General features: G+C 39.6%; 4 protein-coding genes across 9 annotated transcripts; all 4 read right to left on the bottom strand.

Annotated features, from left to right (window-relative positions):
* Nucleotides 1-4,241: 4,241 nt before the first annotated feature.
* LOC103989106 (protein kinase STUNTED) lies at nt 4,242-8,195 on the bottom strand. Of its 2 annotated transcripts, none has more exons than XM_018827857.2 (11): nt 7,635-8,195; nt 7,463-7,563; nt 7,254-7,375; nt 7,058-7,182; nt 6,290-6,961; nt 5,959-6,207; nt 5,709-5,878; nt 5,540-5,619; nt 5,313-5,460; nt 4,881-5,030; nt 4,242-4,792 (listed from the first exon to the last, which is right to left on the bottom strand). In XM_018827857.2, the coding sequence occupies exons 1-11, from the start codon at nt 7,825-7,827 to the stop codon at nt 4,535-4,537; spliced, it is 2,268 nt and encodes a 755-aa protein (XP_018683402.2). In that variant the 5' UTR covers nt 7,828-8,195; the 3' UTR covers nt 4,242-4,534. The 2 variants fall into 2 exon arrangements, with proteins under 2 accessions (XP_018683402.2, XP_018683403.2); XM_018827858.2 differs by having other exon boundaries at nt 7,254-7,379; nt 7,635-7,652.
* A 6,541-nt stretch (nt 8,196-14,736) lies between these two features.
* On the bottom strand, nt 14,737-18,716 carry LOC103989104 (glutathione S-transferase TCHQD). 5 transcript variants are annotated; one of them, XM_018827994.2, is made up of 4 exons: nt 18,642-18,716; nt 16,803-16,848; nt 15,736-15,958; nt 14,737-15,649 (listed from the first exon to the last, which is right to left on the bottom strand). In XM_018827994.2, the coding sequence occupies exons 2-4, from the start codon at nt 16,816-16,818 to the stop codon at nt 15,061-15,063; spliced, it is 828 nt and encodes a 275-aa protein (XP_018683539.2). In that variant the 5' UTR covers nt 16,819-16,848; nt 18,642-18,716; the 3' UTR covers nt 14,737-15,060. The 5 variants fall into 5 exon arrangements, with proteins under 5 accessions (XP_018683539.2, XP_018683540.2, XP_009406137.2 ...); XM_018827995.2 differs by having other exon boundaries at nt 15,736-15,946; XM_009407862.3 differs by lacking the exon at nt 16,803-16,848 and having other exon boundaries at nt 15,736-15,946; nt 18,642-18,710.
* A 1,984-nt stretch (nt 18,717-20,700) lies between these two features.
* On the bottom strand, nt 20,701-21,380 carry LOC135640757 (uncharacterized). Its single transcript, XM_065155493.1, has one exon. It carries the CDS (start codon nt 21,244-21,246, stop codon nt 20,701-20,703), a length of 546 nt encoding a protein of 181 aa, XP_065011565.1. The 5' UTR covers nt 21,247-21,380.
* Nucleotides 21,381-21,700: 320 nt separating this feature from the next.
* Nucleotides 21,701-22,313, bottom strand: LOC135641086 (uncharacterized). The gene has a single exon (XM_065156120.1). The coding sequence runs from the start codon at nt 22,299-22,301 to the stop codon at nt 21,702-21,704; it is 600 nt and encodes a 199-aa protein (XP_065012192.1). The 5' UTR covers nt 22,302-22,313; the 3' UTR covers nt 21,701.
* Nucleotides 22,314-22,523: the final 210 nt, after the last annotated feature.

Below are 22,523 nucleotides of genomic sequence, written 5' to 3'. Positions count from 1 at the left end.
GGCAGTTGGAGCCGAAGATTCCAGTGTTACTTGCGTGGGTTTTGGGATAATTGAGCAGGTGGCCTTGCCTCTCTGTAAATCGTGTTACCACATTGGTACTTTTGCTGACTCTGGAAATAAAGCTTTCGGATATGAAGGCAGTTGATAAAGGCTGTGACAAGTTTGTGCTTGCTCAGGAAGAGACTGGACATGTTGTCCTACAGAAAGAGCCATTTTTTAAGACACCAGATATGGCTGAAGATGAAGTGACTACGTTTGAGGATGCAGGGACCTGTGCTAGAGAATTTTTGGAGGCAACTTGTTCTCATAATGATGTGATACTTCTAATAGCCGGGAGAGGAAGGGGGTTGAGGATGCTGGGTTAGGGGCTAGAGAATTTTTGGAAAAAAACTTGTTTACATCTTGATGGCAATGGTACCTCTTTTAGTGTTGGGGAGAGGGAGGAGGCTGAGGAAATGTGCAAGGGCTCTGTTGGGACCATCGAAAAAAGTTGGCATGTTGGCTTAGAAGACAAACATTTTATCCAGTGTTGCAAGATGGCTGATGAAGAAGAGCAAATGAAATTACATCCCATCACTGTTGTCAACTTTAGGAGATGATTTTGAGAACCACTTGCGGATTCATACTGTTATAGAAGTTAGGGATGCTACTGGACATTTTTATGAATATAAGGTTTGCAACAGATGTGAGAGTGTCCCTCTTGTTTCTTCTGAATTGACTGCCAATTGTCTCTTGATAAGTACTGATGAGAAAACCACCAAAGAAGTGGATGTGTCTTACTCTTCTCTTCCTGGTAAGTCCTTGGGTTCTTCTATGTGTTGTGAAAGAACATTGGTGGAAGAAAATTTTGATAATGCACTCCTCTCAAATTTAGAGAAAATGGATAGTAGTGCTTGCAAAGATGACATCCTTTGCTTAAACAATGACAACCGTGAAAAACATAAGCCATTTGATTCAGAAAATGGTAAGGGGCTAACTCCAAGTTGTATGAGATGTCGGAAAGGTGGTGTTTGTGATCATTCAGAGAAAAATTAACCCTCACGTGAACAGGCTGCTGTTAGAGATGGTTGCCAGATATCATGCATACCTAGAGGACTAAGTGGAGGTTCACTCAAGGAAGTCATGTCATGCTTCTCAGTGGAAGGATCTTCCTATCTGCAATCATCTGCCTTATTTAGAGCTGCAGTGGATCATGCTTCTGACCCCTTGCTGACAACAGATTGCGAGAGAAAATTCGCAAATATTGTTAGCGCAGTGTCTACTTGCTGTAGCAATGTAAAGGATTCTTGTGCTCAGGTGAGTGATGGAGGAATTTCCGATTCAAGTTCTGTTCCTTTGATTGTCTTAAGGCGAACCAATCCAAAGCGTGCTGCTGCCTCAAGGAATAATCAAACTGATACGAGGCCTAATTGCTTAGCCAGAAAAAGGAATAGTGTGAGTAAATATAATAAGGCAGTTGATGTCATTACTTCATTTTCAAACATTACCGGTAAGATGAATAAAGTCAGAAGGAAAAGAAGCTGCTTTGACAGAATGACATGGGAATCTGCTTGGGGGGAACTGGCAGCTTAGTAATGCATTTCAAGAAAAATAATGAGCCTGTAGCATCCGATTTTCATCGTGCTCAGATTCAGAAAATTTTGAAGATGAGTCATTGTTGTAGAGCTAGAAGGCAAACACAAATGGTTCATGGAGACAGGAATACGAGATCACCAAAAACTCAATGTTCTTTCTCATCTCATTCCATGCGCCTAAAGGATCAAATGTCTGCATCCAAAGTTTACTAATGTGGTTGATTCACATCATTCTATAGAACTCGGTAATGATGCCCTGGCCAATTTGAGTTGCCCTGCTGAGTAAGTCTGGTGAAATTGATTGCAAACCATTGACATGTGTGCCCACTTCCAGTGAGAAGTCTCTTCAACGGGATGGACAGAAGGGTGATAAGGATGTGGAAAGTTATTTAACACAAGATGCATCTTCTGATAACATGCTGGACGAGTACCCTGGGGTCTCATCTTGTGTCGGTTCTAAAACCTTTGTGAAAACAGTCACTGACAGGCGTTCGCTTGATCCAGAATCATCACCCGATTCTGATGTATATAATCCAATTGTTGATGTTGTTGTCAGTCCTGTTGAGGCTGGCAGTTTGACAATCCAGTATTCTGGATTGATTCAGAGTACAACTGTTCCTGAAATGACTGTTTTAGGTGACATATAAGCTAAATTTTCACATTACTCTGAAGCTAATTATAAGTCCCGAATCTGCTTCATCCTTAAATTTACTGCAGCTGCAAACTGATAACAAATAAAATTGTAAGGCCAGCCAAAAAGCATATGCCTCATCAGAACATGTAATGAAGGAAAAGTTGCATGATTCGGAGATTCAGAACACAACTATGGAGCCTTTGAAGTGTGTTAGGCAGAGACATAATGGCTTTAAGGTAAAGAGTCTTGTGTTCAGACTCCCAGAGAAGGTCCAGCAGAAAAGGATATAGAAGTAAGGCCTTTCCTGGCAAGTCTACCATATTTGGAATGGCAGAGTTGGACTCCAGTGAAAATTCTGGGAAAGCAGATCTTGGTCTGGAAACCTGGGCATTGACCGAGCAGGATATAGACAATATACAACCAGAAGAGTGTGGATCATTGACGACTGATAAAACTAAAGGGCATAAACTTTCTATAAATTTCAAAACAAGGGTTGGTATGGTGGGTAAAGATAAATCAAGTCCAACTGGTCCTGCCAGACACCAGAGACTGAAATCTTGTGGTCAAAAGAACCACACCACACAAAAGTCAGAATAGTGCAGAAAGAAGGAAAAACACAAGTGGCTTCATTCTGGTCAGGAAGCATGTGGAGGTTCTCCAGGGAGGTCTTGTAAGTCAGCATTAACTGAGTCAAGTGAACAAAAATGTTATAAAATTCAAGTGATTCTTTTTCTTAGCCTCAAGTACGTGAATATTTGTTTGATATTGTATCACATGCAACTCCCTTATGATCTTAGCCTCTACACATGCAGTAATTGCTGGACAAAACAGTTTTTTCAAGCTTGTTATGGTACCTGTAGGTAATGCGCTGGAACCTAAGGAAAGTCTTTGTGGATTTGGAAGGTCAATCTTTACCACAAAGGTGAGCATGGGTTCTTTGTGATGACTATCATAAGTGGCGTTGCATACCAACTGCATTTGCAGGTATTATTGAGGAAACCAACCGTAGATGAAAAAAGATTTCAGACATCATTTTCATATTTGTATTTATATAAAACATAATGTTTTATCCTCTCTAAATTCGTTTAGAAAAGCTTTTGCATGAAATGTCTATGTAATGGATAAGTTGGCAGGTATTTAGATTGTCACAAGGATTAATTACAAGCTTTAATGTTCACTGCATGTGTTTTAGTAACTTAAGGATTGATGTCTAGCGGACAAGCATGTGATCTCCATGAGTGCTCTCTATTTGTCAATTTTTTTATACATGATTTCACTTTCAATGGACAAGAACATGGTTCTCTGAGTACATTGCTAATTCAACACTCTTAATTCACTTTCAATGTCAATGAATTCTGCAGTCAACACTCTTAATCGTATTCTTTTTATTTTTCTTTTTGAGTTCTTATGCTGTCTAGCTACATCACATGATCCTGGTTCTTCTATTCTTTTAGATGCTCATCCCAGTTTTTCTTGATTCTTTTTCTCTTGACATTAGTTTTCACTTGTTATTTCTGAATAGACAATGGTTTTGCCACCGTAAGCGTCCTTCAGATGCCAGTTTGGGCTGCAGTGATCAGTATTTGAATTGGATGCTTAACGAAGAACGTCTCAGAAGAACCTGCCCATGTGGGGAACTTTGTTCAAACCAACAGGTAAGTCGTTACTCCTTGATTGCTAGCAGATTGCTTTCTGATTTGGACTCTCAGTTGCTTCAAGATGTATCTGAGGGGCAGTATCTTATTGACTCCAGTTGCGTGGTTGCAATTAGCATTGTCATTCTGCATCTCTGCTAAATGTATGATCTTTTGCCATGTATTGTATTGGAGATTTGAAGATGTTGTTTCATCCAAGTTACATGCTTTTGATGAGTTTGAGTTGTGCAATTTAGCACCTCTACCTCACACATTCTTTGTAACGTTTGTTCAAGCTGCTACTCGTATTGTAGTTTTGATATAAGCTTTTGTAGTCTGTTCTCTCATTAAATATCTTTTGTATAACCAGGGATCCATCAATGAAACATTGACCCCAGATGAAGGATGAACTGATGCAGTATGTTTAATTCTCTTCTTCAGACACAAATCGTGAGTTCAAAAGAAAGTTCGAAGATTTACAGCAGCCGTAGAAACAGTAAATGCCCCTGTAAGCCCTGAACACTGTGCATGTGTTCCTCATCCTTTGGTTGAGGAAAGCAGCTGGTCCATTCAGAACATTACACATGGGAGGAGGAGGGTACGTATATCACCTCTCATCCAATCCCTTTTCCTATAATCCAACAAGAACATCAAATTAGAGGATAGAATGGGATCAATCATCAACCAGCCAATCAATCAAAGCTCGAGGAGCGACTCCATCTCCCCTGTAGATACTCCTCCCAGGACATGTTCGGTCGCTCTGTGCTGCTGATCGACATCGAATCATCGTCTATATCCTGCAGCGCAAGATTAATATGAGACTGGATGTTGCTGTTGCTTTGGAACACGGCTGCTTCATCGTCCAATCCCTCCAACTCCTCTGAAGTGCTGACCTGTGATCTCGCCCACCGCAGCACATCATCATTGTCACCTTGCAGCAGCTTCGACACCTGAGTCAAACAGCATTTGAATCCCTGTTGTTGCAACATAAGCACAAGATGTCTCGATCGGTAAAACCGGATCATGAGGAGGTCTTACAAGTGCTATTTGGGGTCGAGAACGAGGAGCTCGTTTGATGCAAAGGGAAGCAGCAAGCATCATCCGCTCCAACTCAGCTTTGTCATAGCAAGTTCCTAAACATGGATCCACAAGCTCCTTGACTTCTCCAGCTTGAAGAATTCGTGTTGCCTGCAATCAAGGTACCATATTCTTGTTTATGTTTCTATAAGGTCTTTATACTTAGAATGGGTGCAACACAAGAACCTTTGAGGGGTCACCCATCCTAGAACTAACGGCATCCAGTCCGTTAGCGCTGGTATGAATGGAGCCATAGGATTTTGTAGAAGATAGAATGTGAGACATCTCCAATTCACTACATTGTAAGATCCTCCTATGGTTCATGTATTGGATGCCACACAACTCGGACAAAGCTAGTTAAATCCATGATCGCTTAAAGATTAGAGGACATACCCACATAACCAAGCTCTCGGGGCCCTTGGAGCACCCTGTGGTGACAGGCTTCCTTCCCGAAATGAGCTCAAGAAGCACCACCCCAAACGCATAGACATCGATCTTTTCGTTGACTTTTCCATACATGAAATATTCTGGAGCCAAATACCTGCACACGAATGGTTCCTACTTGTTAGCTGATCAGATGCCTAAAGAAATCTCATGAGAATTCTTCATCCATGACTAACCCAAATGTTCCTGCAACATCATTGCATATCAGTTGTGATGCTGAAGCTGATGCCCATTTCGCCAGGCCGAAATCAGCCAACTGCAGGATGGTGAGACAACAAAACAACACTGTGAACAATCACCCATACATATCTCAATATGGGATTGAAACATAGAAGAGCAGGATACCTGCGGTTCGAAGTCTTCAGAAAGGAGGATGTTGGAGGACTTCACATCTCGGTGGATCACGGGCTGCATATTGCCGGCACCACCGTGCAGGTAATCCAGTGCCTCGGCAGTGCCCGCTGCCACCTTGAACCTCTCAGCCCAACTCAAAGTATGCTTGTTGGAACTCTCACCTGATATCGATCAATGATTCCGAGTTCAAGACACAGTGGCAAGACCCTGCAAATTGAACTGGTAATGGATGTAAACCTACCATGAAGGTTGTCCTCTAAGCTGCCTCTTGACAGGAAATCATAGACCAACACAAGGTCTTTGTTCTCGAAGCAGAATCCAAACAGCGAAATGATGTTCTTGTGATGCAAGGCTGTGATGATCTCAATTTCTGATATGAATTCATTCATTACATCTTCAGAGTGCTTCAGAATCTTCACTGCCAATTCCTTGCCATCAGGAAGACAGCCCTTGTAAACACGGCTGCTGCCTCCCTTACCTATCAGTTGCTCTGTAGTGTGTGTTATATCAGCAATCAGGTCAAAGGATGACAACATTAACAGAGAGATGACCAAAGAAGGGTGGAACTGAACCTGGTGAGAAGTCGGACGTCATGCGACCGAGTTCCTTGTAGCTGAACAATCTGCAAATCGATGAGTACTTCTCACGAAGATGTTCCAGTTCCTTTGGAATCTTGTGTTCTTCCTTGTGAAGGAGAGGCGAAGAAGTGTCTTCTGCAGGAACTACTGCGCCGCTTTCTGCATCGCGTCTGTGATAGGCTCTTGCATCAGAATTCACAGGCCGGTGGTCAGGATGAACTGCGGAAGTCGCTGAGAACCGGCTCGGCAGCCGCATCGCCCACTGAACCACCGACGATCCATCAGCTGAAGCAGTTCGCCTGTTGGATAGCATGGCTTTTCTGAGAAGTGGCCAACCGGGTCTCGCTTCCGACGAGTCCGCAGAGAGAAGACAAATGCGACTGGCAGGAGCCTCAGGTTTCTTTGCAGGAACCAAGGCCACGGATTGATTTCTCTGAAGAGAACCCCTGTCTTTCCTGATATGATTGTCGCAATCTGATTTGCTTCTCTTTAGATTAGACAAGCATCGAGGCGACGAACTCGAAGTGTTGGCTGTTGTTCCTGGTCGTTGCCCCTTCGCCACTGCCGACTTCACAGGTCTTCTGTTCAGGAGCTTTGTGTAGCTTCTGGTCAAGGCTTGTTGGCCTGCAGACACCACAGCCGCCGCATTCTTGGCTCTGTTTTGGGCTGTAATCGATGGAAACGCAATTTGATTTAACTTCATCGGGAGATCAACACAAAATTGAGCACAGCCCACCCGATTGTTTCGAGAATCGAACCAACCTGAGGGCTGAGAAGCCGGCAGGGCTTCTCGTTTGAAGAGAGTCTTGCCGTTGCTCACCGCGAAAACCGAGCAAGCTCGAGGCAGATTCCTCGCACAGTACTTCGCGATCGAGGTAGATGAGTACCTAACCGAATCGATTGCTTGTGTAAACGAGGATGAAACAAATGGGAGGAGCAGAACAAAGAAGCAGATTACCCGATGCCGTGACTGTTCTTGGCTACGCCCACAACCAGGCTGCTGGCTCCGTAGGCGATGGCTTCGCTGACCAAGACCTTGCGGATGGAGGAGCCTCGGGCTATCTTCATCTTCAAATCAACCTATCTAGCACCGCCACGATGTGATTCATCAGGAAGAAGATGCACCAGAGAAAGGATCGATCGTGAGAAGGAGCAGCAGAAGGCGACCTGTTTCAGGTTGCAGAATCCCTCGTAGACGGCGAGCATGGCTTCGAACGCTTTGACGATGGACAGCAGGGAAGAGCAGCCGAGGGACGCATCCGACGAGTCTACAGAAGTGAGGTGGTCAGAAGGAGCAGGAGAAGCCATGAAGAGAACCAATCGGAGCAGCGAGTGGTACCGGAAGGGGTGGAGGGGAGGACGTGGAGGGCGAAGACGCGATCGCCGGCGTCGGCGATCTTCACGAGGGACCAGGTGAGTAGCTCACGGCTGTCGGCGTCCATCTTGATGCCCACCAACACCGTCTTCCCTCCTCCCTCATCTTCGTTCTCCTTCTTCTTCTCCTGCAACTCTCTTCCTCCTCTTTCCTGCATCACCGAGGTGTCCCTTCTTCTTCTTCTTCTTCTCTTCCTCCTCGATCTTCACCTCTCTTACCTTGTCACCCTGTTTTCTGATCTGCTTACCTGATGTCAGCGATTGAGCTGCATCGAGGACTTGCTCTGCTTCGCGAGGTCTGAGAGATCTCGGGTGGGCTCGTCGGCGAGGGGGGAAGGTAGGGACGGGAGGGATGCGCTGCGTGAATAGATTAGATATACCATATTTTTGGTTCGATCGCATCCAAGCCTAATTCTAAGTGAAGCATCTGTTCTCTCATCCCGTCCGTTCACTCGTGTGATCATCCCCGATTTAGATGTGATCGCTCTGCAGTAATTGGACAGGACAGGATAGGATTTCGATTTTAGCAATAAGCTTATTTTCCTGTGCATTTTAATTAAAATAATAAACTCTCTTCGGTCTTCAGGAAGAAGAAAAGAAGAATACAGTCCGTCATTGCTCGAAAGCAGTGCAGTGCGATATGCTTCAAGCAATATATAATACAAATGCATGGTCACATCACTACGTAAACTTGGGGATTCACCGCAACTTGGATCTCGTTTTGATGTTAAGATATTGTGCGGCGTGGCTGCTATGCTGGCTTTCTATTTCATCATAGTTGACCCATCTGGAATCAGACGGCTACGAGCGAGTCGGAAAGCGTAAGAGACAGCTCCCTGACATCTGAAAGCTATCGCCTTTCTTGCAGAGAGAGAGAGAGAGAGGAGGTCGAGGAAGAGTGACGCCAAGTGCTTTAAATTTCCACCCCGCGCTTCGATTCAATATTCCTCACAATAATGAAACATGAGATGTGTCAAGTTGTCGTCTTCCATTGGATTGAGTTGCCTCGGGAAGTGCAATGACGAGCGCCGCGGCCGCAAGGAGCAGCCCTTTTTTCCGCCAAGTCTTCTTCCCTGGCTAGGCCTCGATCTCCGCTCCCGTTGGCTTCTCCGCCGAATCCCACGCCTGTTCACGTGAGAGTCGGACCTACGCCTTCCTTCAGTCTCCCCTCGACGGCCGCTCCATCATGTGACCCCGGTGACATCGACCTCCCGCACCAAAGGCGGGGCAGAAAAGGAACCGGGTGGCGTGGCGGCCACCCATACGTGACAGAGACAGAGACCAGCAGCACGCCAACTGTTTGTTAATATGCCGTGCCGAAACGAAAGCCTTCGTGAGCCATGTTACTGGGAACATGCTTTTCCTTGATGTCACCGGGAGGAGATATCCATCAAAGATTGAGGCATTGCATGTGCTGCAGAGGATGACATTTGGGGGGCAATTAATTGGTTTCTCGGAGTGCATTGAACAGAATTAAGTGCTCGGGTTGTCACATTCTATGGCACGTAAATGGTCGTTTGTCCGCAGTCCGAAGTGACCATATGCGCGCAATGACAGAATGTACATAATTTTATGGGGTCTATTTATTCTTATGTCATTATGATTTCATACTTCGTAAAGTATATATATATATAGGCAATTGATAATTATTATACTAAAACTAATACGATGTCTTTATAATTTAATTATTCACGAAATAATATGTTCAAGAAAAAAATACTTCAAAATAATATATATATATATGGCATTAATGAGTAAGACAAAAGTACATATTACATACTCTATTAGCATATCATTCTACTGTAAGGTTAAAAAAAAAAGGGATATTTTTCTGAGCAATGCATGTACATTCAAAATTAGTATTTTTTATATTTATCTTTTTATAAAGAGTAAATGAAAAATGGGAGCCTTAGATTGCACGATGATCTGATAAAGCATTTGAATTTAGCGAGAGATGTCTCCCTACCAAAATCAAAGCGTAAATTATTTGATTAGTAAAAAAATGATGTTATATTTTTAATTAATATTATTATGTATATGAGATTCTAACCCTTATTAATGATATTATTTTTAGAGTTAAGATCAATTTTAGCCCTTGTGGTTTTGGTCGTGGATTACTTAAAACTCTTATGGTTTACTCGTGTCTAAAATAATTCATATATTTTCAAAAACGTAACATATAAACCCCTCCCATCAAGTTTAAGTTAACAGACATTAGAGTCTGCTTACTAGCATGCTAACTCTTAATAAATTATTAATATAATAATGTATATAATTTAAGTTAAAAAAAATTCATTTTAGTATTTGTGATTTTGGTCATTGACCACTTAAGCACTTATAATTTTGCTCATATCTAAAATAAGCCTTATATTTTTAAAAATATATTATATAAGCCTCTCCTATCAAGTTTAAATTAATAGACGTTATAGTCTGTTTACATGACATGCTGATTCAAAATAAATCATTAATATGATAACATATATAATTTAAATAAAAAAAATGAGACTACTATCAATGGCGATAGAAGGCATTGCCATAGAAGTGACCACTAGCAATAGCACTAAATCACTGCTGCCTAGTAGGGCGTCCTATGCACGCAGCCTCTCTCGTGCTAATGACAAGCTCAGGAGCTTTCGATCTTGTCTCAAGTGGATGTGCGTTGACCAGTTCGACACTAGGCATACAATGGTCTTTTGATCCCTCTTCCTCCTTTCGGGAGTATTTGTCCTCACTGTCTCTCACTTAGTCTTCTCCTGTGCCCTCATTTGTCGCGCTTATGATGTGGTGGTCAAGCTCTCCTTTATCTTCATCTCCGGCCTCTCCTACTTTTGTCTCTCTACCTTCATCCGTCGCTATGGTTTCCATCGCTTCTTCTTCCTCGATAAGATAGATATTTTTTAAACTTAAATTATATATATCATTATATTAATGATTTATTGTGATTCAACATAACACGTAAGTAGACTCTGTAAACTCAGACTTGATAGGAATGACTTATACACTATATTTTAAAAAATATATGGGTTATTCTAGACATAAACAAAATCATAACTTAAATGGTTCATGATCAAAATTATTTAATATATTTTTACTTAAAATTATATATATTATTATATTAATAATTTATTTTTACGTAAATATATTCTAACATATGTTAAACGGAAGAAACTTATATATTATATTTTTAAAATATATAAATTATTTTAGACACGATCATAAAAACTAAAACAATTTAAAACTACATAAAATGAGAGGAACTAAAACCTTAACCCTTAAAACAACTACGAGATGGCAACCACTCATGCTTAAGAGTCATTTGCGGTTGCAAGCAATCAATGCATCGGCTCTTGTACTCGGAGGTCAGAGATGGCTTCTTCTCTTCTCGTCCGCATCACGGCAGGATCTGTGTGTTCCGTAGGGGAACCCCACACACCTTTGGTAGTGGTCACAAGGATGAGATGCTTGGGGGTAGGGGGCCCACAAGCTGCCCTACCAGGAGGGCCACCGCCCGCTCGCCACGCGGCTTCTTTTCCGCCTCCCATGTATTCAATGCTTTCATAGTCTCCATCCTCCCTTCTCTTTACGATGCATGACAGCCGATCCATCCTCCCTTCTCTTTCATATTCTCTTTATTGTCTTTTATATTTTGAATCTTATTAATACTTTGATATCTATGCCTAAAAAATTTATATTTAATCATTATAATTCTAAAAATAAAATGAATAATTTTATTTATCCTAATATCGTTAATTATATTGATAAAAAATATAATAAGTAACATCACAATCAGCATAAAAATTTTTAATATCTTTATTATTTTATTTTTTATCGATAAAATTATTAGAAACGAAAGAGATATTGAAATTATATTTTTGCCTATCATTTTCACGTACGATTGAGCACATGGTATTACGTATTATGATAAATAAAATTATTTATTTTATTTTTAAATTATAGAGATCCCAATTTAAATTTTTTTAGTACAGTGATTACGATATTAATAGGGTCAAAACATAAAAGGGTAATATATAATTAGCCCTCCTTTAATATGTTTGCATCTTTGTTACTTAATTATTATTTGGTAGACACTAATTATACTTGGTCACATGATTTAGAGAACTCTACAGTAGAAAACGTTCGATGGATCTTCTCATATTACTTCTTGAGATATGTCAATTCGAGTATATATATATATATATATATATATATATATATATATATATATATATATATATATATATAAAGAGGATAAATATATGAGGAATAAACATGATTATTTTGCATAAATAAAAAAAATCAAAATATCTTTGAAGGATAGACATGCAGCCTAATTAATACTTTTTCATGGAATACACTTGGAATATTGTAAAATTTTTGGACGAATTATTAATAAAATTGTTCTTTTGGCTTTTTTCATTTTCAGAATTTTTGATCGACTACCTTTTTTTTTCCCTAATATATAGAATTACCAGCCACCTGCCCCTTTTTTCTTTATTTTCTCATGAATCGATCCATAAGAAAAAAAAAGGAGAAAAAAATAATAGATGGCTAATATTTCAAGTATTAGATTTAAAAAATACTGTTAAGGAATTCTAAAATTTCTCGGAAAAAAATTCAAAAAAAAAATATATTTTTTTTACTGGGAATTCATCCAAAATTTTCATACAAATAATAAGAATCCAAAGACTTAATGCAGAAAATGAAAAATTGATATTCTTATAATATTTATTTACTTATTTATTAGCCGAGAAGTAACCAACTAAAAGTTAATGAAAATTCGCATTGGTGATGGTGTAATGTTGACTCGGTCATCACTAATAAGAGAAAATTATGGACGACAGGAAACATTCTTCTACGGCCAAAAAATGGAGATTTTGATACATAACACCCTATTTTTGTGATCTTTATTGTGTCGTAGTGAGAAGATTCTGTGAGAGTCTCATCCAATATAGAATCATTTTAACACGTAACGTGTGGGACATGCCATTACTATTTGACGTATAGCATGTCAACTCTCACACTTTCGATGGCAATGGCGTCGTTGGCTGCGTGTCAACTCGAGATGTAGAAGGAAGCATCAACCGATGGTCAATGCCTCATCGACAGTAGCACCCACAGTTCTTCTTCTCACTACGGTCTCTCTTAAGAGAGAGAAACATTTCATCTAGTGCCAGTGACCCAGTCGATGACAAAGAGAGAAGTCAGTTCTTCTACTCTCTTTGATTCTTTCCACAGACAGAGAGAGAGAGAGAGAGAGAGAGAGAGAGAGAGCTGCAGTGGGTCACTCGAGCTGTTTGACTCATGTGGCAAAACCAGCATAGTTGGACGCAGTCAATAACCAATGTCTCTTGAGAGAGAGAGAGTTGCTTGCATCTTTTCCACACTTGTCGACGAGTAGACGATTCTTGGCGATTCGGAATGGATTTGCTTGAGGCCAACTCGAGCAGTCCCATCCCACACTGCCAAGTCTTCTTCCACTGACACTCGGAGTAAACGCCCGCTGAGCTCCAAGAAGAAGAAAGCATCGGTTTCAGTCGATGGGTGGGGTCTTATCCCCACTTCCCATGGAGTGGACCGTGTCATCGCCTGGCCCAAAGGGAGGTGGAAAGTAGTTCCGCTGGTTGCTTCCAGCCTTCCATGATAGCGCCATGAGAGAGGTGTGGGAGTACTGCTCCCACTGTCCCTTCCGATGGGGCAACAACCGTTTTCAACCACTGGGTTTTGATGCAACCATTGACACAACGCATACAATATTGATGCTAAAGACTAATTCTTTGGTTGATGGATCAATTAGCCCATCAAACTCGATAACATATGATATCGAAATTGTATTCGGACATGATGAGAGAACCCGAATACGAAAAAACTATTCATGAATGGAGTTAAAGGAATTAGCGTGAAACTACCACTAGCTACGTATCACATGCATCATAGTAAAATTTGATTTGAACTATGTTTAGACTTAGACGTAAAGCCCATAAGTGAAAAAGAATTGTATCACCCTGATTAGTCCAACATAAAAAAATGAGCAAAATTAAAACTAACTTACAAGGATATGATGTGATGAATATATTATTATTAATTTTAATCTAAACATTTTGACCAGTAATTTTAATCAAACGAAATTGATAAGTCAGATAATCCATCAGACGTAACATTTGGTATCATAGATAACTTATGAAGATTAACATTCCATTTAGTTTCACATTCGAAATGAGCAAGACTAAGATTAATTTAAGGAAAGTTTGATGAGTGTGTTACTATCGATGATTTATGCTAAACAAAATTGATAGACCAATTAGTCCATATAGTTGATTTATGCATGACTGTCTTACCTACATAATCAATTTTGTATCTTCCTTCCTCCATCACTAATAGAAGAGTAGCAATGTTATAAAATCCTATAATAAGAAGCTAATGCTTTAGATGAAACAAAGAATTTGTACCTAAGAGAACTCTTCTTCTTCTTCCCTGGTGAAAAAGAAAAAGGATACTTGTGCAGCCATAAACCTCCCAGCAAACATGTGATGCCTCAATGCAAGATACAGTTGTGAGTTGGATCAACAGACAAGTTTAGATGGCATACAAGAACCCCAATTTAAACATTTTGGGCCATACTGTTAAGTTCCATGAGATACCAATCACTAGTAGTCTGATTGAACTGAAACCTAGACATTGTGCTTAATATAGCTGGGGAGGAAAGGCTTAAACCTGCATGGTGTTGAAAGAACACTGAACAACAAATTGTTGTGTTAGTTTATTAATTGAGAGAATCCAGGTAAAAGAACAGAGAATTACTATCTTCTCTGAACAGAACTCAGTTGTAGTTCCATTTACATTCAGTGGTGGACAACATTGTGTAGTTGTGAACAGAGAGATTAAATATCAATCTGAAGAATTGAAGGAATCTGTTTGGTGCTATTAAAAAAAAAAAAACACCATGAGACACAGAAAGAAGGTTTCATCCTATAATGCTCGATATGTGAAAATAGTATATGCTTTTTTAAAATCTCAATTCAACTTTGTGTGTAAGAAATTTTGGTATATTACAAGAAGGCAGAGAATAATACATGCAACTTCACCTCCACTTTTTGAAATGAAGGAAATGCTAATAAAACTGAAAAGAAAAACATTATTTCACAGAAGAATATCTTTTGCTAATGGCAGATGTAAAAGGAAGAGAGGCTACCAAAGCTACAAGAAGAAGAGCTAGCAACTTCACCCAAGTGTTCACTGACCCTTATAAAAAAAACTTCACTATTTGCTTGTATTTTTCAGAAGATTTTGTATGAAATATGCCGGCAATGATGAAGCAGATCCCAAGTATATCAGTTTTATTTGCATGCTGCACAAACTGATATCTTCAAACTACCTTGGACACCCTCAATTTTCTAGTACTTCCCAAACATGCTTCTGATGCAAAGAAAGCACATTGTTTTAAGAAGTGTTCGATACTTTCTCCATCCACCGAAATACTTCCCAATCACTTTTTTGTAGCTTGGCCTCCGCTTTACCAGGTCATAATAAGCTGTTATTTTGGGCCTGCAACTGATATACTTTTCTTCTAGATCTAGCAGAGTTATTCGTGCCAGAATTGGAACAAACATGGAATCTGCCGTGGTAAAATCTTCACCAACCAAATATGTTGTCGCACTCAGTTGTATTTCTGCATCATCAAGAAGACTAGATAGTTTTTCCTCACTCTGCTGCAAATTCATTGGGCCCTTCAAATTGTCTTCTGTTTCATAGGCTTCTCGAAGCTTTACATGGTAGAGACAAGCTAAATCTGGGGCTTCGACCATCCGACTAATCACTACACGCCGGATAAATTTGGAAACAAACAGCCGATACTTGTCTGGAATATGGGTGAGAGTGAATATTTTAGGATTCCAACTTTCGATTCTCTCCACCCATTCCATGACTTTGCTACTAATGGGGTTCTCCTCCCCATTAAGAGATACTGAGAGCCTCTCTATGTACCTCATTAGAGTCAGATGCAAGATGCCATAAAGTAAATAACCAGATAAAACACCTAAAAGTATATAATCAATAGATAAGAAACTTACTGGATAATATCAATGGCATGGAAAATGATATGAGAACCATTTTGGAAGACTGGAAGCTTTGCAGTTGGATTAATGCGGAAGAATGGAACATCCATGTTCTTCCCAGTTAAAGGATTAACATGATACGATGTATAATCAATCCCCTTCTCTTCCAGTGCTATGCGCACTTTCTGGCTGTCCATTGAATAAGGATGATGATACAGCTGCATGACTGCACCAAGAGCTACATATCCAATCAATTTCAACTCCCAAATAGTTTTGATGCCAAAAATAAAATAAGCTTGCATCATATGAATACTTACATAATCATGACATAAATCTCAAACATCTAGCAGGGTCCAAAAACTGCTCATGTTTTATACCAAAGTTGAATGTTGAAATATATACATCGGTGCCAAATCTTGTTTTTCAGTGATGACGCAATATTCCAAAACGTTTTCTAGTGATAGTGTGATTTTTAGTATTGGAGCTAGGCCACCATAAGCAACAATGCAACAATTGAACGATCAGTTTTTATGTTTTAGCAAACAGAGACTCTAATTCATAGATTGATCCTTCCCAAACCCTGTATTAGCAGAAGACTTCTGCATCAAGCTGCTCTTTTAGCAATGCATAATATGCAAGATACTATTCCCTTTCATGAAATGAGAAAAATACCTTGTGATACATAATAATTTCAGTCTTTTCAGACAGGTAAGATACTATGATGACTTAATTACTTGCTTAAAAGTTTTGGACTTCGATGATGATGCTGAGAACAAAATTAACCAGAATAAGCTGTATCAAAAAGGCTGCCAGAATAAACATCAAGAAACCATTGCAAATATGATTACAACATTAAATTTTCACGAGAATTAGTAAATATAACAGTTTGACAGCTTCGATTTCACGATGGTAAAAAACTAAGTTCCATAATCAAGACCATCAAATGCTACTTAGATTTGATAAGTGATTTCTAGCAACCAAATTCAGAGAGGCTGAAGTTCGATTCTTCTTTGCCATGTGAAATCATTAGATAATCAAGTAACAAACGGATTAAAGAAGACAGGATCTGAAATTTTTCGTACCAAATGTGTTAGCCATCACCAAATAGGTAGCACAGATGCATCATCACTAGCAAAATCAACAATGTAATTCACAAGAATGTTCAAAAGTTTGATGATTGCTATGAAACAAATATAGAAAAATTTTAAATTTAGAAGCACTTGATCTATTAAGTGTCAATAATTTCTCAATACAATAAGTTCCAAAAAACAAAACTACAGAAGATACAAAAAATATAAATAAAACAACAAAGAGAGAAGGCACTCTAGCAAACAAAAAGAGCAACTAAGATATAAACAACAAATATTACAGAGATATCAAGTAAAAAACCTCAGAGACTGTTCGTTCATAAAACCTTTCGAGATATTTCATGTACAACACTTTGTTTACAGAAACATCCTCAAAGTCTATTTATAATGAATGAGAGGTTATTGGCTGTAGTTGATGCATGAAGATACTTTCAACTTGTCAAAGTTTTTTATTAAAAGAAGAGCGGACATGTATCCCCCAATTGCTTTTCGAGGAAATATATGAAAACCATCGTAATTGAATGTAATATAGCCATATATATAGAGCTAAAGATTTATTTCTATCACAAAATTAACTTTTTCAATCCCTTACAAATTTAACAGTGGTAAAATTGTACTAGGAGATATGATTGAGGTAAGAAATAGGGACATGTCTATCACCTTGAAGGTGATAATTTTTTTTGCTTATGATGACATACATTATAAAAAAAATATTAAATATCAGTTGGGCCTAATATATGTTAGAAAAACCATAAAGATAAATTATTTGTCACATTTCTTTAGAGTATGTTAATTAGCGACATGAGAGACAGATAGATCCTTAAGCAGTGTAAAGGCATCAAGCAAGCTTGTCCTTGAAGTTAAATTGAAGATGTAACTCTTGTCCCCAATATTGGAGACCAAATGAAGCATAGGAACCTGAGAAACAAAGCAAGCATATAATAATTGAGTTGAAAAAGTAATGTAATCAAAGGTCCCAAGGAAAAGAAAGGCAGTCACCGATGTTATGCCAAAAAGCACCGAAATATACATTCAGATCAAAATTGCTCTATTCTCCTCACCTCTCAATGTATGGCTACCTTCATTGTAGAACATTCGGCAGTTTCTATTCTATTTTAACTCTCCTTGACAGAGGTCAAATATCAAATATCAAATGGACCTCAGTCAACAAAAAAGGAATATCTGCTTTACATTGATACTCCAGTACATCTCTCAAATTCTAACAGATAACATTGTTAATCCAATAAGTAAACGATTAAATATTGATTCCTTTAAAAAAAAAAAACCGAATTCTTTTATGTATGATTCCTAAACTTTTCTTAGAAGGTTTCTGAAACATTACTCAGTAATAAAGTTCACAACTTTTATATATGTCAAATAAATAAACCGGGAGTATAAGCAAGAGGTATCCATAATTGTTTAAAGCCTCGATGTAAATCATCGAAAGAATCAGAAAGCAACCACAATTCATACTATCTTATCTTTGTTACCATAATTACCAACTTAATAACTTTTACTTACTAAAAATTAATATCAGCAATTAAACTCTGCAATCGACACAGTTCCTTGACTTCTCAAAATTAGCATCCAATACTCGGTTCCTCTGGGGATTAGCTATTCATGGGAGGATAAAGAGAGTATTCCTACGGTAACCTATGGTTTATTTCCACATCATATGGTTCTTGCAACTAAAAAAAAAAGGATCTTTTTTTTTGTGGAAATCGCAGACTCTACAGACCATCGCTTCAAAATTACTAATAGAATAATAGCATTTAAAATGAAAAACAGAAGAAGAAGAGAGAACAGGACGAGGAGGAGAAGAGGGCGCGGGACCTTGAACTCGGCAGAGATCGGAAGAATGACGAGTAGCTTCGCGAGTTCGTGAAGCTTCGTTCGCTTGGTGGCGACGCCCTTTGCCCTGCGGGAATACGAACCTGGAATATATATATTATTTTATGCTCTCCGTGGGTCCCCCCTTTCTCGTTGCCTGCCGCTTCGCGTTCAACATCGTGCTTTTACTCATATACCCCTACGTAATTCGAGTTACATTTTTTTTACCCCTAATGAAATTGAAATCAAATATTATATATATATATATATATATCCATTTTTATCTTGATTTATTTAAGCATCATTTTATCATTCCCAAATTAAGATATAGTGCTGTAAATTTTGGCTCAGATATTGTGCATTATGATTTCTTATATGTTATAAGCACAGTTCTTTTACATTTTTGCCGTATGGGATTTCCTTAGGGGTAAATATGTCATTATATATTGTATACGACCACGACCAAACTACGTCGACGCGAGGCGGTCAATGTCACGACTTAGAGAGAGTGGGGATAGTAATTCTAGCCCCAAAATTCCGAAGAACACGTGGCGTTCCACGATGCGGCTGGATTTGCTGTCCGCTGTACAAGTAAGCTTGTGATATGTATACGTAATATACTTCCCTTTCTAAGTTACGAAATAACGTATACGCCCTTAATTTCGATTTCGTAATATGTTTCCATTTTCAAGAGTAACTGTCGTTAATACTGATTAATTTTTAGTAAAAATACTTAATTACGTAAAATAATTTAATGTCCCTATTATCATTAAACAATTGAAGTTCATTGTTATCAATAAAGGTCTTAATTAAATGAGATTAACCAAAATGATATATATGAAAGCTTTTATAATTTATAAGAATATATATATGCTCATATATATTCTCCAAATGATATATATGAAAGGTTTTAGAATTTAGAATCGGGTTCTGAACCAACTAAAAAAATATAAAAATCTTAAATGATGAATTATCCTCCAAATGATAAATTGGCACCTTCAAATAGCTTAATAAACAACTAATCATATGGATATTTAAAAAATAAAATTAAAATAGATGGTTTGGAATCGATTCCAAATTTTATAAAAATTAAGACAAATCAAAACGAAAAATTAAGTCAGTAATTTTTAGCATATCATTCACTACATTTTAAAAAGTTACATTCACATCCTTATTATTACGAAAATAAAATATTTGAATCTATTTATCTTAGCGACATCAGTTTTTTTCAATAGAAATATGAAAACAAAAAATAAAAAAATAATTTTAATATTTCAATTGATGATGACGTGATGACGTCAATGGTGACAAACAGTTGGGGGTTGTGGGTGACTGTTATGAGTGAAGAGAGCGATGGTGAGAGGTGAGAGCTATTAATTAAAACATTAAAATTATTTTTTTATCCTGTTTCACTTTCATAATTATAAGAATATCAATATATTTTTTAAAAATTAAGGATCAAAATGTTAAAGATAATTAATAAGAGGTAATATATAATTAGCCCATATATTTCTGCTAAGTTTCCTGGTATCAACTTATTTGATTTTATGAATATCACGTGCATTTAGGAAGCAGGTAGAACTGGTTGAATCAAGATCACAAGATACAGCAGACACTTGTGATCTAAAATGCAATAATAGCATCAGTTAGCTCGATATGACGTCCAATATTACAATATATACATGGATAGTATTTGTGGAGCAGCAGATTCACCATGGATAGATAACAAGTAGAACAGCAAATTCCAACAGATGAACCCAACCTACTTCTATTGGTGTCAGGAGGAGAAATCAATGAATCGAAGAAGAAAGCTGGAACGATCACAAGTGATGAGTTGAACCACAGGGTAAAGATTGAAATGAGGCAGATGTGGTGGAAGAGAGAGGAGAATCTAAACGAACAAATGCTCAACGATTGTATGAACAAAGGACCTATGCTCATGTTCTACAGTTGCCTCCTTTCATGGAGAATTCGAATCAATGGATGGGAGCTCTGAGCAGAGATGAAAGATAACGCAGGAAGGAGTTCAGTTCTTGCAAAAACTGATGCTGATGAACCATGATCAAGACATGGAGAAAGCCAGAGGCACTTCGCTCTCGTGCGAGTTGAGAGACGAACCATCGCTCGACGCGAGTGTGGCATCCGAATCCTCCTCGGCCTCTTCTCCCGGCGGCGGCCCACTAGCGCCTGCCGGCCCTCCATCCCCGTCGGCGTCGTTCTGTGTGCCCATGACGGTGGCGTTGCCGAACCTCACCCTCCTCGCGTCGCCCGGGGAATTAACAGGTGAGTCGACTGTGGCGGTGGCTGCTGCACCGGTGGCGGCCGCACCGCCGCCAGATGGGGACATCGAAGCAGCTCTGGTCGGCACCGGTCTCGCTCCTCCTTCCTTCCCCGTCGCGACGAACCGGTAGATGCACGTCGTGAACCAGAACATCCACGGAACGGTCACCAGGGTCATCCCGGCGATCGGGAACCAGGCCGTGTCTTTGGTTTCGGGCAAGGTGATGTAGAGCACGAGGAAAGCTCCGCCAGCGAGGAGGACGAGAAAGAAGAGGCAGGAGATAAACCAGATGCACAAGTTACGGCCCCTTCCCTCGCTGGGCGGCATTGGTGCCAAGAAGAGGCTGCCGCCGAGACGATCGTTCCGGTCTGCGGGTGCACTTCGATCACATCTGCGTCGATGCTTCTCTCTGATGTGCTATGTTCTCCAGCTGTTCCCGGGTGGTGGGAGGAGAGAGAAGCCGGTCGCCATTGGAAGGAGGTTGAAGCCTTCTACAGAGGCTCACGTAAAACGAGGGCCAGGCTCTGAGAGAGAGAGGAAAGAGCGGGGAAGGGATATATTTAGCCTTCAACAGCATTCTATATAGAGTTGATGCTGTTGTATGAAATGTCCTGACGTAGAGCACTCAGCTGGCTGGCATCATCAATATTTCGACCATCCTTTGAATCATATATATTTGTAGTCATCGTATATATATATATATATATATATATAAAGCTTACAGCATCGATAGTGCACAGCACACAGAAAAGAAAGGGAAACAAACAATTGCAGGGAGAAGACTAGCTGAAGCTGTAGATTGTGGAACGAGGGTAGAGAGAGATGTTGAGATCAGTGGATTCTGCTTTCCTGGAGAGAAGATCTCCGATCAGTGGAATGACAGGCTTCCTCTTGTGCAATTTGATCCTTCTCCTCCCACCGAAGTCATTTTCCTTCTCGACGTTTCTTGGTCCGTCATCTCGCCATGGCTCGCTCCGAGTTTTATTAGGCAGTTCCATTGACACACTGCTATCTGCTGCGGTGGCGGCTGCGTCGATCTCTGCCGCTTTACACATGCTTTTACGGAACTGGAAATTGAGAGTGGCAATTGTTCTTGCCGTGTCGGATTCTCTCTCCTTCAGGAGCATCAGTTCTCGCTTCATCTTCTCTAGTTCTGCCTCCACGTTTCTCAGAGAGCTGAACACTGAGAGCGCTGCAGAAGAGGTGTAGGAAGGTGGCGAAGTGGAGGCTGAGAAGACTGCCTTTGGCGCTGGATGTGATCTTATTGGTCGTGTGTTGGCCTTCGGAGATCGAGCATGGCCGGAAAGAAAGCGCTCGTCGAGAACTGCGACAGCATCCTTCACCGACCGGAAGGGGCGAGTCGTCTCCACCTCTCCTCGCATAGGAACAGAGGATGCTTGGCCTTCCATGGTTTCTGACATGGGCGACAATGGTGAAGTCCTCAGGCAAAGGAGATAAATGCAAGCATGTTATGTTAGTGTGATGATGAGTTTGATTGCTTTGCTTCTACTTCATTCTCATCCCTGCAAAATGCTGCATATGTTTCAAGGAAAATAAGTTGTCCAGCTGAGTGAGGAGAACTCTGCAATCAAGTCTCCACATGT

This window comes from Musa acuminata, chromosome BXJ3-6, assembly GCF_036884655.1.
Source record: "Musa acuminata AAA Group cultivar baxijiao chromosome BXJ3-6, Cavendish_Baxijiao_AAA, whole genome shotgun sequence".
NCBI classification, from domain to species: Eukaryota; Viridiplantae; Streptophyta; class Magnoliopsida; order Zingiberales; family Musaceae; genus Musa; species Musa acuminata.
This window is presented reverse-complemented; position numbering and strand designations above follow the sequence as displayed.

Excerpts from the sequence above, each read along its gene's own strand:
- LOC103989106 (XM_018827857.2), bottom strand. The coding sequence starts at position 7,827 with ATGCAGGAAAGAGGAGGAAGAGAGTTGCAGGAGAAGAAGAAGGAGAAC. Across the intron at positions 6,962-7,057 it reads GCCGGCTTCTCAGCCCTCAG|CCCAAAACAGAGCCAAGAAT; the intron begins GTTGGTTCGATT and ends CATCGATTACAG. Across the intron at positions 5,031-5,312 it reads CCGAGAGCTTGGTTATGTGG|GCAACACGAATTCTTCAAGC; the intron begins GTATGTCCTCTA and ends CCTTGATTGCAG.
- LOC103989104 (XM_018827993.2), bottom strand. The coding sequence starts at position 16,025 with ATGATGCAAGCTTATTTTATTTTTGGCATCAAAACTATTTGGGAGTTG. Across the intron at positions 15,650-15,735 it reads CATGCCATTGATATTATCCA|GTACATAGAGAGGCTCTCAG; the intron begins GTAAGTTTCTTA and ends GACTCTAATGAG.
- LOC135640757 (XM_065155493.1), bottom strand. The coding sequence starts at position 21,246 with ATGCCGCCCAGCGAGGGAAGGGGCCGTAACTTGTGCATCTGGTTTATC.
- LOC135641086 (XM_065156120.1), bottom strand. The coding sequence starts at position 22,301 with ATGCGAGGAGAGGTGGAGACGACTCGCCCCTTCCGGTCGGTGAAGGAT.